At 41.3% G+C, this 13,589-nt stretch overlaps 1 protein-coding gene across 6 annotated transcripts in view; it reads right to left on the minus strand.

Annotated features, from left to right (window-relative positions):
- Positions 1-5,713: 5,713 nt before the first annotated feature.
- The window catches only part of cdk15 (cyclin-dependent kinase 15), a 227,410-nt gene continuing 219,534 nt past the window's right edge, over positions 5,714-13,589 (minus strand). For 2 of the 6 annotated variants that reach the window (XM_055226535.1, XM_055226543.1), the window contains exons 2-13: positions 13,064-13,184; positions 12,438-12,581; positions 12,227-12,321; positions 11,777-11,951; positions 11,569-11,631; positions 11,009-11,132; positions 9,578-9,698; positions 9,224-9,317; positions 9,056-9,119; positions 8,742-8,790; positions 8,041-8,183; positions 7,382-7,761 (exon numbers count right to left, since the gene is read on the minus strand). In XM_055226535.1, coding sequence (XP_055082510.1) covers positions 7,649-7,761; positions 8,041-8,183; positions 8,742-8,790; positions 9,056-9,119; positions 9,224-9,317; positions 9,578-9,698; positions 11,009-11,132; positions 11,569-11,631; positions 11,777-11,951; positions 12,227-12,321; positions 12,438-12,581; positions 13,064-13,162 — 1,284 coding nt within the window. In that variant the 5' untranslated portion in view covers positions 13,163-13,184 and the 3' untranslated portion in view covers positions 7,382-7,648. Of the gene's footprint in view, positions 7,762-8,040; positions 8,184-8,741; positions 8,791-9,055; positions 9,120-9,223; positions 9,318-9,577; positions 9,699-11,008; positions 11,133-11,568; positions 11,632-11,776; positions 11,952-12,226; positions 12,322-12,437; positions 12,582-13,063; positions 13,356-13,589 lie in introns of those variants that run through there. The other 4 variants (XM_055226555.1, XM_055226558.1, XM_033978028.2 and 1 more) reach the window with 3 other exon arrangements.

A 13,589-nucleotide genomic window follows, 5' to 3' on the forward strand; every position in this document is an offset into this window, starting at 1 on the left:
CAAACATCAAATGCATTTAAAGACATACGACATATGAAGAATATGTTCATAACAACATGAATATACTTAACACAAGCGCTCTTAAAAACAAAATGAAGGCCTAATCAAAGAACTAAGCTAGCAGAGATGTCTGCTCTGAACAAAATTAACACATAAAAAACGCCAGTTAATACCATGGATTACTAAAAATATATATCAATTAATGAAACAAAGGGATCTTGCTTTAAAAAATCACTCTCAACTAAATTAAATACTGATAATATTACCGCCATATTTAAAAGTCTTAAGAATAAAGTAGTCAGTGAAATGAGAAAGCCAAAACTAAGTATTTCAAGCACCTGATGGAAGAGTCAGGGGGAACAGCTCTTGTCTCTGGAAGCACATACAGACACTGACCAAGAAAGACTCTAAACAAGAAAAAGACAGAGGCCTAAAACATTTAAATGTTGAGGAACAGATATGCTCAGATCCTATAAAGATTGCAGCCTCACTAAATAAGTACTTTGTGACTTCAGTAGAACAAATAGCCAGAGGCTTTAAATCATTAGAGCTCCCAGAAGTCACAGTGGATCAAGCAGAAATGGCATTCATTATGGAACAAACAAATAAAGCTAATATTAAACAAGTAATTAACCAATTGAAACACTCTAAAGCCAAGGACATTTTTGGTCTAGACTCTAATTTTCTCAAAAAGCACAGAGAGTCTTTAGCAGGGCCCCTTACCCATCTTGTTAATTTGTCCATCACTGATGGGGAATTTCCTCAACAACTGAAAAAAGGTCTCATAAGCCCAATTTTTAAATCTGGGGATAAATACCAGGCCAACAATTACAGACCAATTTCAATTCTTCCTATAATTTCAAAAGTATTAGAAAAGACTGTAGCGGAACAATTAATTGATTATATTGACACAAAAAACATATTTCATTCAAAACAGTTTGGATTCAGGCCAAAATACTCGACAGAAATGGCAAACTGTTATTTGATGGATATAATCAAAAACAGTTTAGATCGAGGAAATGTGGTTGGGGCAGTGTTCTTAGATCTTCGTAAGGCCTTCGACACTCACAAGAATACATAAATTAAAGAAACTCTGCTTCTCACAGCAGGCTCTTAACTGGTTTACATCATATCTAGAGTCTATAGTGCAAAGTGTTCAAGTCAGTGGCAAAATATCACCCCTTCTGGAATGTAAAACAGACATTCCACAAGGTTCAATATTAGGTCTTCTGCTGTTCTGTCTTTACATTAACGAGGTACCTAACATCTGTAAAGAGGCTGAGTGCCAGCTGTATGCTGATGACACTGTCATCTATGTCTCAGCTAAGACTCCAGAGAATGCTGCAGAGCTACTAAATAAGCAAATGGTCAGTGTCTCAGTGGTTGGAGGACAACTGCCTGTGTTTAAACCATTCCAAAACTGTCTCTATGTGCTTCTCCTTACGTAAAAAAAAATTAGATAATTTTCAGATATTTATAAACCAAAATCAAATCGGCAATGTTGAGGAAGTTAAGTATCTTGGAGTAATTTTAGACAGCCATTTAAAATTTGAACCACATTTTTTTTTTAAGTATCTAAGACTATTAGAATAAATCTAAACTGCTTCTGTCTAATAAGACCTTGTCTGTCCATAAATGCGGCCAAATTGTACTTCCATGCAATGATCTTTTCCCACTATTCATATTGCATTACTGTGTGGGGCCAGGCTAGAGAGTCAACTATGAAAAGTGTGGCTTCTCTGTATAAACAAGCTCTAAAAGTGATGGACAAGAAGTCCATGAGATTTCATTATTGTACAATTATAGAAAAGCACAATCTATTAAGTCTCAATAATCTTATTAAATATTCCTTCCTAAAATTGAATTTTATATGTGTAAATAAACTTGCTCCAGAAATTTTAAGTAATATGATTCAGAGGTGTAACCCCCGCGGTGTGACCACAAGAGGCACTGCAAATGGTGACTGTAGACCAGCTCAATGCAAGACCACTTTTGGTCAAAGTGCATTTGCTGTTAAGGGGCCACAGATCTGGAACACTTTACCTGCCGAACTGAAAACACTCACAGATCTGAGCCAGTTCACCTGCAAAGTGAAGCAGCTGCTAAAACTAAATCAAGCTTGTGAACACTGAAGTAATTTAAGTGTGTATTTTTTAATGCTGTAATAATAAGTTGCATGTCTGTCAATATTTTTGTCTGTTTTTATGTGAGGGACCAGGCCTGCAAATTAGCCTTTGGCTAGATGGCTCATGGACATGGGCATCGGTTACTGTTTTAAAATGTGGCAATGCTCTCTGTTCTGTCCCTTTTAAATAAACATTCATTCATTCATATATACACATATATAAATATCTCAAAGGGGGAATTGTACAAAATGTGTTTATCTTTTTCAAACTTTAATTGTGAGAAAACAGATGTTAACATTTAGAGACCTGCAACCTGGCAACAGCCTTCAAGACAAAGAACCACAGTGAACCAACCACCACAGCTGAATGGTCTGAAAACAGGAGATAACTTTATACCTGGTTTCACTTTGACTCTTCAGTTCTGACTGAAGCAGCAGCAGAACCATGTCCAGTTAATGTCCTCTGCTCTCATTTCAGTTGTCGCTAATCCATTTGAAGAAAAAACACTGCTTGGTATATTTAACTCTTGTGTTGTCCTGGGATCATTTCTGACCCCAAAAGCAACTTGTCATAGCAGAACTTTGAGCTAGATATTAATTTTCATGACTTTTTACCAATAATGAAAATTTGAAAAAAAAGTTATGTTGAAGTTCCCTTGGGGTGAATTTGATCCCAGTTTGTTTCTCTTATAACTCAGCCATAAAATAACATTTTCTTATCATTTTGGGCGCTATTTTTTGCCTGACTTTGGACTAATGCACTGATGCCACCTTCATTTTTATTTGTGAAATTCTGGCCAATAGGTCATGCTTTAAAATGTGCAAAATATCCGGTAACTCTTCATTTCCATCACTGTACTTGACAAACACTTTTATGATTTTGACAGAGCAAAAAGTTGCGTTGAAGTTCATCTGGGGTCAGTTTGACATAAATAAACATTTTCTTAAAATTGGATTTAATTTTTGGCTGATTTGAGAGTAAAGTACTGATATCATATTTACCTGACCCTCAAACTCCAGACTAGGAACTTTATTAAATACACAAATATTTACTTGATTTTGGCTTTATAATTTTTTTTCATAGTTTTAAGGCGAAATGGTGTGCCAAATGTTTTTTTTTTTCCTCCCTGGTGCATGTGTCTCTCTGCTGCTCTCAAAACTCTGTGTGTCTGTGTGTGTCTCTGTGTCTGTCTTATCAGACAGCCAATAAAAACTGTTTCTCACGGTGTTCACAGGTGTGCAGGTATAAATAAAACAGGAAGGCATGCATTTCAAAATAAAAGTACCTCAAACCCTACAAATCAAAATATGACTTCAAAATAAAAGCATAAACCCATGTCACATTGCATAGTAACAGAGTTAGTCCTCGTTTCTGTGTAAACTCCGCACACCCGACTGGGCGACAGGTGCGTAGGAGGTAAAGCACTAATCTAAAAACTAAAGAAAAACTCCCGCACACTGTCTCACTCTTAATGCAATTTTATTCCATACAACATTTCGGTCGCTCTGACCTTCTTCAGGTATGAGGACAGCCCCTTCCGCTCCCCTTATATAAATCAAGGGACCGCCCCCTATAGTTTAATCAACCAATAGTCGTAAGACACATGTATTCACAATCAGACAGGTCTGATTGTGAATACATGTGTCTTACGACTACGGTGGATCGTTTCCGGCCCAACTAACCTCACTGAACCTACAATATATGAGTGCTATATGTAATATGAGGTTAACCCTCAGGTTTCCCTCAAAAAAGTCACTCAGGACCCTAAGGACATAAATGCCCACTTACAAAAACAGCTGTAGAATCATCATAGCTTAATATATTTCATGCTTTTTTCAGTATGATCAGTAAGATCTAAAATAAATATCCTTGCTCAAAATAAATATTTTTTAAAGAATAAATATCTTTAAATGCTAGTTTGAAAACTTTGATTTCTTCACCTTCCAGACCTTCTCAAGCTCTTCTTTGAGCCCCTGGTATTTCTCTAGTTTCTCATGTTCCTTTTTCCTGATGTTCTACGATGTCCACCACAACAGCTTTGCTCTGTTGTTTATCCACCACCACAATGTCCAGTCCATCACCATTCTGTCAGTCTGTATCTGGAAGTCCCACAGGACCTTGGCTCGATCATTCTCCACTACCTTTGGAGGTGTTTCCAACCTTGACCGTACTCTGCACAGATGTTTCTGTTTTCTTGTGGCTGCTTTCTTTGTTTCCTTTTCATGGTTCCCATTTACTTGTGAGATACCAAGGTACTTACAGCTGTCCTCAATGGCTGCTATTGTTCCCTTCTGTGTGGACTACCTTCCCTCTCTTTGTCACCTTCTCAAGCCCGAATGACATTCCAATGTCTGTGCTGTAGATCCTGGTGTTGTGGATCGGTGAGTCGATATCTCGCTCATTCTTAGGCTACAGCTTGATGTCATCCATGTAGAGGAGGTGACTGATGGTGGTCCCATTCCTGTGTCGTCTCCAGAGCCAGTGTTGGTGATGATTTGGCTGAGGGGTTTCAGACCTATGCAGAACAGCAGTGGGGACAGTGTATCTCCTTGATATATGCCACATTTGATGGTTACTAAGTGGCTTGCCATTGGCCTCAAAGGTGGTTTTCCACAACCTCAGCGAGTTTGCAAAGAAGGCTTTCAGAGTCCTGTTGCTGTTGTACAGTTCCAGGCATTCAGTGATCCATGTGTGTGGTATTGATTCGTAGGCTTTCTTTTCATCAATCCAGGCAGTGCACAGGTTGGTTTGACAGGTTCTGCAGTCTCGGGTGACTGTTCGGTCTACCAGGAGCTAGTGATTGACTCCCCTGGTATCTTTGCCGATCCCCTTCTGTGGTGTGCTCATGTATTGATCCATCCACAGCATCAGTGGTCAGTAAAGCCACCAGCCTGGCTACTCTGACAACTGAGGTGTATGTGTGTGAACAAAGCCCAGAAGACAGAAGTGAGTGAGTGTCTGGAGGAGTTTCATAATCACAGAAATGTTCTCCAATGATGCTTCAGCCCCATGATCATGAGCTCCAAGCACAGTCCTCGCGAGGACAGGACCACAAAGGAAGAGTCTGTGTCTCTGGTCAGAACTGGAGACCTCACTGCAGATTGTGTCAACAAAGTCTTACTTGCAGAGGTGCCAGACATCCAGCAGGTCGCACTCAGAGACCCACTGGCTGCCTCCAGTTTTGACAGACCCGTCAGCCTCACCTTCAACATCGTGTTCATCGGCATGGATGTGGCCATCATCGTCTTCGATAGCATCGATGTGGCGGGCTGCAATGTCCATGTGGCGGAGGGCGAGGGCCTCTCTGAAGTGAGCATCTGGGCCCAGATCTGTAGAGGCCTGGAGACAGGAGCCCCCAACACAGAGAGGAACATCAAAGTCCTTCTATCAGTGATAACAAGACCTGTCAGATGCCCTCCCATCCTCCTCCTGTATCGCTGTGTGTCAGATGCCCTCCCATCCTCTTGTATTGTTAGACTGAGATGGGGCAGGTCAGATGTCTCAAGTGAATCTGCAGATGTTGTGGTGTGTTGGATAATGGAAGTTGGTGTCACTGATAGAAATGATCAGATTTACTCTTTAATATTCACTGTGTTTTTGTTTAATACAATAATAAAAAATGCTACCAAAACACATTTTCAATTCAATGTATTGTAGAATTCAACATCACTGCAGCAGTTGTGTCACAGGGCGGTCATCGGTCAATAACAGCCAAGCAGATCAAGCACATTTATCGTAGCATAGCCCCTAATCTGTCTTTTCTATTTTAAAACCTAAAAAAGTATTTATATTCTCCAAAAGATGACCTTTTTAACTCGATTATTCGATGATTACTTTACCATATTGATTTAGCAAGCTTCCTTCTCTTGTCAGTCACATTTCAGTGGTTTGACCCTGTACTATTTAAGTTTGACAGATTCATATATTTTTTCAAATTCTGAGTTGGTTTGGTGAATAGTAACTGTGCTAAATATTTATCATAGTTCTACATCAGTTAAGTGGCAGTTCGTGGAAAGTACAAAAATACAGGAAGTAGCTCTGAGCTGTAAAACATAATCTCTCCGCCTATGTCATCAACACAGAAAACTTCATCTAAAATACGGAGACAATTTATGCACAAGGAAGACATTTTTCAGACACTTTAAACCTACATTTAACTCTTTACGTTATGGTTGCCAGATAACAGTTATGGAATTACATCTACAAATGTCACATCTGCTCCCCCTGTCCAACCAGGAAGTAAAATGATAAGCTATACCAAACTGAAGGTGATGCAGATCTGGTAGAGTCATGTCCATGGCTGATTTTCTTTCTCTCCACCTCAGAATCTTCCCTTGCCTGATCTGTCATGTCTCTTCCTGTCTCCAGGTGGACAGGTTCAGCTTCAGGTAACTTTATTTATACCTGCAGGTAGAATTGGTTTGCAGCTGGCATTAGCACACAAACATAGACATAAAATCGTAGTAATATGAAAAATGAAAGTGCCCCACAGTGCTCACAAAACATGACAAGAATAAAATAAGCCCAAGACTAACACATTATAGATGTTCATAAAAAGAGTCACATACCGGGGTAATTTACAGCTTATTTAACAAACAAACTTGGAATAACTGAAATAAAGCTGTTTTAAAGCGCTTCGTTTTACACATTGGGACCAAGGACCTATGCCCAGAGTGAAGGAGCTGAAAGTCACTGTACAGAGTGCGACACATTGTTTAAAATGGCTGAATGCTGAAGCCACCAATCTGGAGCGAGACTGATGAAGGTAATGCCCTTTCCAGCCCGCACCACTTGTTTAGCAGGGGAAATGGGCTAGCGAGCTAGCAACCTCAGGGACAGAAAGAGCCTGATTGGTCTGTTATTAATGTTCATATCTTGATTTAGAGACAGACAGAAAAAAAACAGGATTATGTAAAATGGGTCAAAACCAACATTTTAAGGTCAGAATGACGAGCCTGACAGCAACAGTTACAGAGAGAGGGGCCACAGTTTTCAACAGAAAGTGAACTGGGGCCGAGTTGATCACGCCCATGCTAACTTCCTGTTTAGAACATGGTGGCTAGCATCCAGAGACAGGTACAGGCAGTGGTCAGCTCAGGACTACTGCCTGAGCAGTCCTTCTAATATCCATGATCATGTCCTTAGTTTTGGACACATTCAGGTGAAGGTACAAGAATTTAGAATAGGATTGTGATCATTTTCATCATTTTGGAGAAGGCTAACGCTTAGCCTACAATTAGCTCATTAGTGTATATGATAAATAGAAGCGGAGAAAGAACACACCCTTGTGGTGCACATATGGGAGTGCAGAGGCTCCCACATAAAAGTCCATTCACCAATACTTTTTGCTTTTACTTTATTAAAAACTCTAAAATCCAACTGAAAAAACAGAATCAAGGTTCAAATTATCTAAGGCGGTTTGTGGCTGTATGATGGTATAAATAGTTGTTGAGAAGTAAACAAAGAGTAGGCCAGCATGTGACCCGTCATTATCGATCATGGCAGTGATGATGTCACTTTCTTCACCAGAACTTGGCCCGCTCCAGCAGCGAAGTCCGGACTCTAGGACCAGGGTAGAAACGGTCTCGGACTTCAGCCTCCAGACTCACTCCAGGGACTTTAAAAATGGACTCAGCTGAAATGAAGAAATGAATAAGAAAGTATGGTTATATGTATAGAACATAGATACAGTAAACCAGAACTGAACCAGGATTGAACCAGGAACTAAACTAGCACTAAACCAAGTCCAAACCAAGACCGAACTTGGACCGAACCAGGACAAAACTAGGACTAAACCAGGACTGAACCAAGTCTGAACCAGGTCTAAACCAGGACTAAACCAGGGACTAATCCAGGGACAGCAGTATTTGTAGTACGTAGTAACAGTATTAGAAGCAGTAGAAATAGTACTCACTGTCTGGTAGACTGTGCACTCCGTGGGGCAGGGAGCTGAAATACTTGTACTGAAGTCCATCTTGAGCCGAAATCCGGACTCTGGGATTTGGTCTGAGCAGGTTCTGTACCAGGTCCTCGGTCTTAGTTGGGAGCATCCCCAATCTGTTAGGACCAAAACCAGGACTGAACCAGGACTGAACCAGGATTGAACCAGGACTGAACCAGGACTGAACCAGGACTGAACCAGGACTAAACAAGCCTAAAAATCAACCGATATGTATTTTTTATGGTGGATGCAGATATTGTTTAGAATCTAGAGCAAATGATGGCCAGTCAGCTTTGCTGATATTTTTGGTCAATATAAGGTGGATTTAGATTATTTTCCTCCGTTTACATAATTTGAATAACAAACTCATCCACCACGCTGTTTTCCTCCAAACTGGACAAGAGAGTGTCTGCTTTGCACTGAAGTGTTCAAATTAAGTTTTATACAATTTTTTTAGACAGCTGGTTGACCCAAACAAGGCCGATAGCCAGGACTAAAAACTGCAGATATATTGGTCTATCTCTAAAGAAGAGATTTAATCAAGACCCAAAAGGACTTAGCTAAAACCTAAACCAGGATTACATAATACAGAGCTTTAACTAGTACACAAAACTGGTTATACGGCTAGACACTTCCCCTCACTCCTCCAGAGTCTACACAACAGGAAATCTGACCTTTTCCAGACGCTCCGCAAAGGTCGAGGGTCACGCCGTCCAAAACACTCTGAAAGAAAAGAACAAACATTTATCAAGAACTAAACCAGGTCTAAAGCAGGTCTAAACCAGTACTTTACAGAACTAAACCAGAACTAAACTAGGACTAAACCAGGAATAGGCCAGAACCTGACTAGAACAGGACTAGATCTGGACTAAACCAGGACCAAATCCATGGTTTCAAGGACTAAAGTGGGACTACACCAGGCCTAACCCAAAACTGAACAGGTCTAAACCAGAGATTAAAACAGGACTACACCAGGACAAAGATTTACCTGTGCTGTAGTTTGGGAGCAGAGAGACCCCAGGCCAAGTCTCCTCAGATGGAACTCCCAAAACCTGGAAAAACAGACAAGAACCAGGACTGAACCAGGAATAAACCTGGACTGAACCAGGACTAGACAAGGACTAAGCCAGGAGTAAAGCAGATTATTTTTACTCACAGAAAAGATCTTTCTGAGTTGTTCAGAGATGTCAGAAAGTCCAGGGAACGCCGGCGCTCCCTGCAGCATCTCTACAAGAATACATCCTGCTCCCCTGAAACAAAAAATAAATAAATAAAAAAGCTTTAGTCCTAGTTTTGTCCTGGTTTAATCCTGGTTTAGTTCTGGTACAGTTCTAGTACAGTCCTGGTTCAGTCCTGGTCTGGTCTGGTTATGGTTTAGTCCTGGTTTAATTCTGATCTGGTCCTTTAGTCCTAGTCCAGTTCTGTATTAGTCCTGGTTTAGTCCTAGTCCAGTTCTGTGTTAGTCCTGGTTTAGTCCTGGTTCAGTTCTGGTTCAGTCCTGATCCAATACCACATGTCCAGGGCGCTGGAGTAGTCTGTAGACCCCAGAAGGACTTCAGGAGGTCTGTACCACAAAGTGACCACTTCAGATGAAAAGGTCTGACAGGGGACGGACTTGGACCGAGCCAGACCTGGGACCAGAGAGACCGGGTTAGTCCTAGTTTAGTCCTGAACTGATTTAGTGCTGGTTTAGTTCTGTTAGTACCAGGATGTAAATAATACTTGAATTAAACTGGAGGACGGACATTTTGTTTTTAATAACGTCCCATATCACGTAAAATGGAGGACTCGGGATCTAAACCCTTGGAAGATTTGTCCTGGTTTCAGCTTGGTTTTAGTCCTTGTTTGAAGACCCTGCTTTAGTCCTGGTTTAGACCTGGTTCAGATCCTGTTATAGTCCTGACATTGTTATAGATCTGGTTTAGACCTGATTTATGGTCTCTATCATGTGACAGTTACATGACAGAGACCATAAAGGTCAGAGGTTCACTTCCTCTTGCTGAGCCTTCACCATGGATCTAAAATATATTTCCGTGGCATGCATGTGTGATTACTGGTGAACCAGACAAATCGGTTTGTATAGTGTTTTATTCTTGCTGTCAAAAGACTCATTTGTATATTTGTAAATATCATTCAAATTCAAATCATGTCTAGATGTTGTTAAAGTTTGGTGTTAACTTTGATTTTATTGTGTAACTGTAAGTTACTGTTTTTAAGAGTAACATTAACTGTGTTTACAGGCTCAGCACTGGTTTCATTCCTGTTTTAAACTTAAACCTCTACTTAACATTGTAGTGGTGCAGCTGGTGTGTGCTGTCTTTAGGCAGTGGGTGTGGAGGGGGCCCCCTTTAGAGTGTCACCCTGTTTAGGGTTCTTGTTCTGGTGGCACTTGTAATGAGGTGTTTTCAGTCGTGGTGTTAATCTTTACCATTTGTGTTTCTTTGTGTTTCTTCTTCACCAATAACATGTCTTCCTCAGCCCAGCTTTAGGGTGGAGCTTCACCACTGCAGCTGCATCTCAGTCCATCTCATATCAACCAATCATATGTTTGTTTTATCCCATCGGTAAATAAAAATTGGCTAATGGCTGTCGGACCTGCGCACAGACTGGCTTGTGTGATATTAAAGCTCACCTCTACACCTGGCTAGTGTTACATAGTCCTGGTTTAGACCCTGTTATAGCCTAGGTTTGGTCCTGGTTTAGACCCCATTTTAGTCTAGTTATGGTCCTGCATGGTTTACTCCTGTTTTAGTCTTGTTTTAAATCCTGTTTTAAATCCTGTTTTAAATCCTGTTTTAGACCTGTTTTAGACCTGGTTTAGACCTGGTTTAGACCTGGTTATGTACTGTTTTAGTCCTGTTTACAGTCGTGGTTTAGATACTAGTTTAGTGTTGGTTTTGACCCTGTTTTTGTCCTGTTTCAGTCCTAGTTGAGTTCTTACCAAAGTCGGCCAGTTTGAGCTCTCCTCTGAAGCTGATGAGGAGGTTCTGGGGCTTCAGGTCTCTGTGGAGGATCTTCTGTTTGTGAACGTAGCTCAGACCTCGCAGCAGTTGGAAACTAAACAACTACAACACAAATATATACAGTTAGGATCAGGTCTGAGTCAGGACCGGGTCTGAACCAGGACTCGGTCTGAAGTATAGGTGCTGGACCCTTCAGACCTGGTTTTGATTAAAACCAAGATTAAAACAAAACAAAAATACAACTTAAAAAAGGAAAATCAGTTTGTAACTTTCTGGACGTGGTCAGTCACCTGCATGATTCCATGGAAACAGAAAGTTAAAGCCATACTTCAGAACATTTTCCATAGAGACAGACGCGTTTATGCCATACTGTGGAAGATTATAGCTATAGGAACTACATCTCCATGAACCAAGAGTCAGGTTTGTGGAGATGAAAAGCCCACTCACAGTAAGGATGAATAGAATACTTAATTAAGTTAATACATTAATACAGTATATAGAGTCTATGGCTGTGGTACAGATACAGTTCAGTACTGACCTTGACGTTGTGGGAGTGCAGTCCTCCTGGGTGCTGCTGCATGTACTGGGACAGGTCTGTCTGCTGAAGAGGGAAGGATGTTTGAATTTGAATCTGTTTGTGATAAATATGAATCCTTGCTTTAAGCATTAAAGCTCCTGACAATGTTACTTATAGTTGAATATGTTTAACAAAAATATAACTGAATATGAGCAGTAAAGTCCCTCACGACATATTCGAAGACAAAGGTGAGCGTATCGTCAGTCTGCACAATGTCATGGAGCAGCACCACGTTGTTGTGTTTGAGTTTCTTCAGCAGAGACGCTTCTCTCATCGCTGTGAATGGGACTCCCTCCTGAGCCGATGTCCGGATCACCTTTAGGGCCACCAGCTGCCCGTTAATCCTGTAAGAGCAGAACCAAGACCAGAAGTGAACAAGGACTAAACCAAGATCAAGACTGCACCAGGACTGAACCAAGATCAGGACTGAACCAGGACTGAACCAGGACTGAACCAGGACTGAACCAAGATCAATACTAAACCAGAACTGAACCAGAACTGAACCAGGACTGAACCAAGACTGAACCAGGACTGAACCAGGGCTGAACCACTAATCATAAAGGTTTTTAGCTGGTTTCATCTTAATTTTGTCTTTGTCCAGTCCTGGTCTAGTCCTCACCTGCTGATGCCCTTGTAGACCTCAGCGTAGGCTCCTTCTCCCAGTTTCTCCAGACTCAGGTACGAATGAGACATCCCGAACTGAAACCTAGGTCTCTGAAACACAGGGAGGGCATCTGACACACAGGGACAGCATCTGGCACACGGGAAGGGCATCTGACACACAAGGAGGACATCTGACAAATAGGAGCCTGAGAGGGAATCTGACTCACCCAGGTGAAGAGCTCCTCCATGGTAGCCCTGTAGGGGTCGCTGTTGCTGCGTCCTCTCTGGACTTGGGACTTTCTGAGCTGCAAACTGTGGAACCAGCGAGGATCTGGACCAAGACTTGGACCAGGATCTGGACCAGGACTGGCCTGGACCCAGAGAGAGACCAGAATCAAACCAGACAAAGTGACTAGGTCCAAACCAGGCTGAAACCAGGTCTGAGCCATGACTAAACTAGAACTTAACAAGGACTAAATCAGGCCTAAACCAGGCCCAAACCAGGTCCACACTAGGTCTAACTAAACCAGGACTAAATCAGAATTAAACCAAGACTAAAACAGGACTAAAGCAGCTCCAAACCAGGCCCAAACCAGGCCCAAACCAGATCCAAATTAGGTCTAAATAAACCAGGACTAAATCAGAATTAAACCAAGACTAAAACAGGACTAAACCAGGTATAAACCAGGTCCAAACTAGGTCTAAACTAGGTCTAAATGAACCAAAACTAAATCAGGATTAAACCAAGACTAAAACAGGACTAAAACAGGCCCATACCAGGTCCAAACCAGGATTAAACCAGGACTAAACCAGATCTATACTGGATCTAAACCAGGACTAAACCAGGTCTTACCTCTGTTGTAGGTTCTGGAGGGAGCTCTTCATCTTTCTCTGGTTCAGATTCGTCCTCGCGTTTTGTCTCATGTTGACACCAACAAATCCACTTCTCCATCTGCCTTGGTCCGGGTTTAGTCCTGGTTTAGACCCAGTTTCAGTCTTAGGTTAGTTCTGATTTAGTTCCAGTTTTAGTCCTTGTTGAGTCCTAGTTTAGTCCTAGTTTAGACCCACTTTAGTCCTGGGTTAGTCCTGGTTTAGTCCTGGTTAATTCCTGGTTTAGTCCTGGTTTAAAACCCAGTTCTGGTCTTGTTTTGATCTGGATCCTGGTCTGGACTCATGACTGGTCCCATGACTTTGAACAGCAGCTCATTCACCCACTGTCTGTGACATCACTGTGACATCATCAGGCCTAGACAGGGTCTAAACCAGGTTTATACTTGGGTCTAAAGCAGGTTTACACTGGGATCTAAGCAAGGACTAAATCCAGACTTAAAATATCATAAATAAAGAAACACAAGGCTGATTTTAAGACCATATATTAT

This window comes from Periophthalmus magnuspinnatus, chromosome 2, assembly GCF_009829125.3.
Source record: "Periophthalmus magnuspinnatus isolate fPerMag1 chromosome 2, fPerMag1.2.pri, whole genome shotgun sequence".
Classification (NCBI taxonomy): domain Eukaryota; kingdom Metazoa; phylum Chordata; class Actinopteri; order Gobiiformes; family Gobiidae; genus Periophthalmus; species Periophthalmus magnuspinnatus.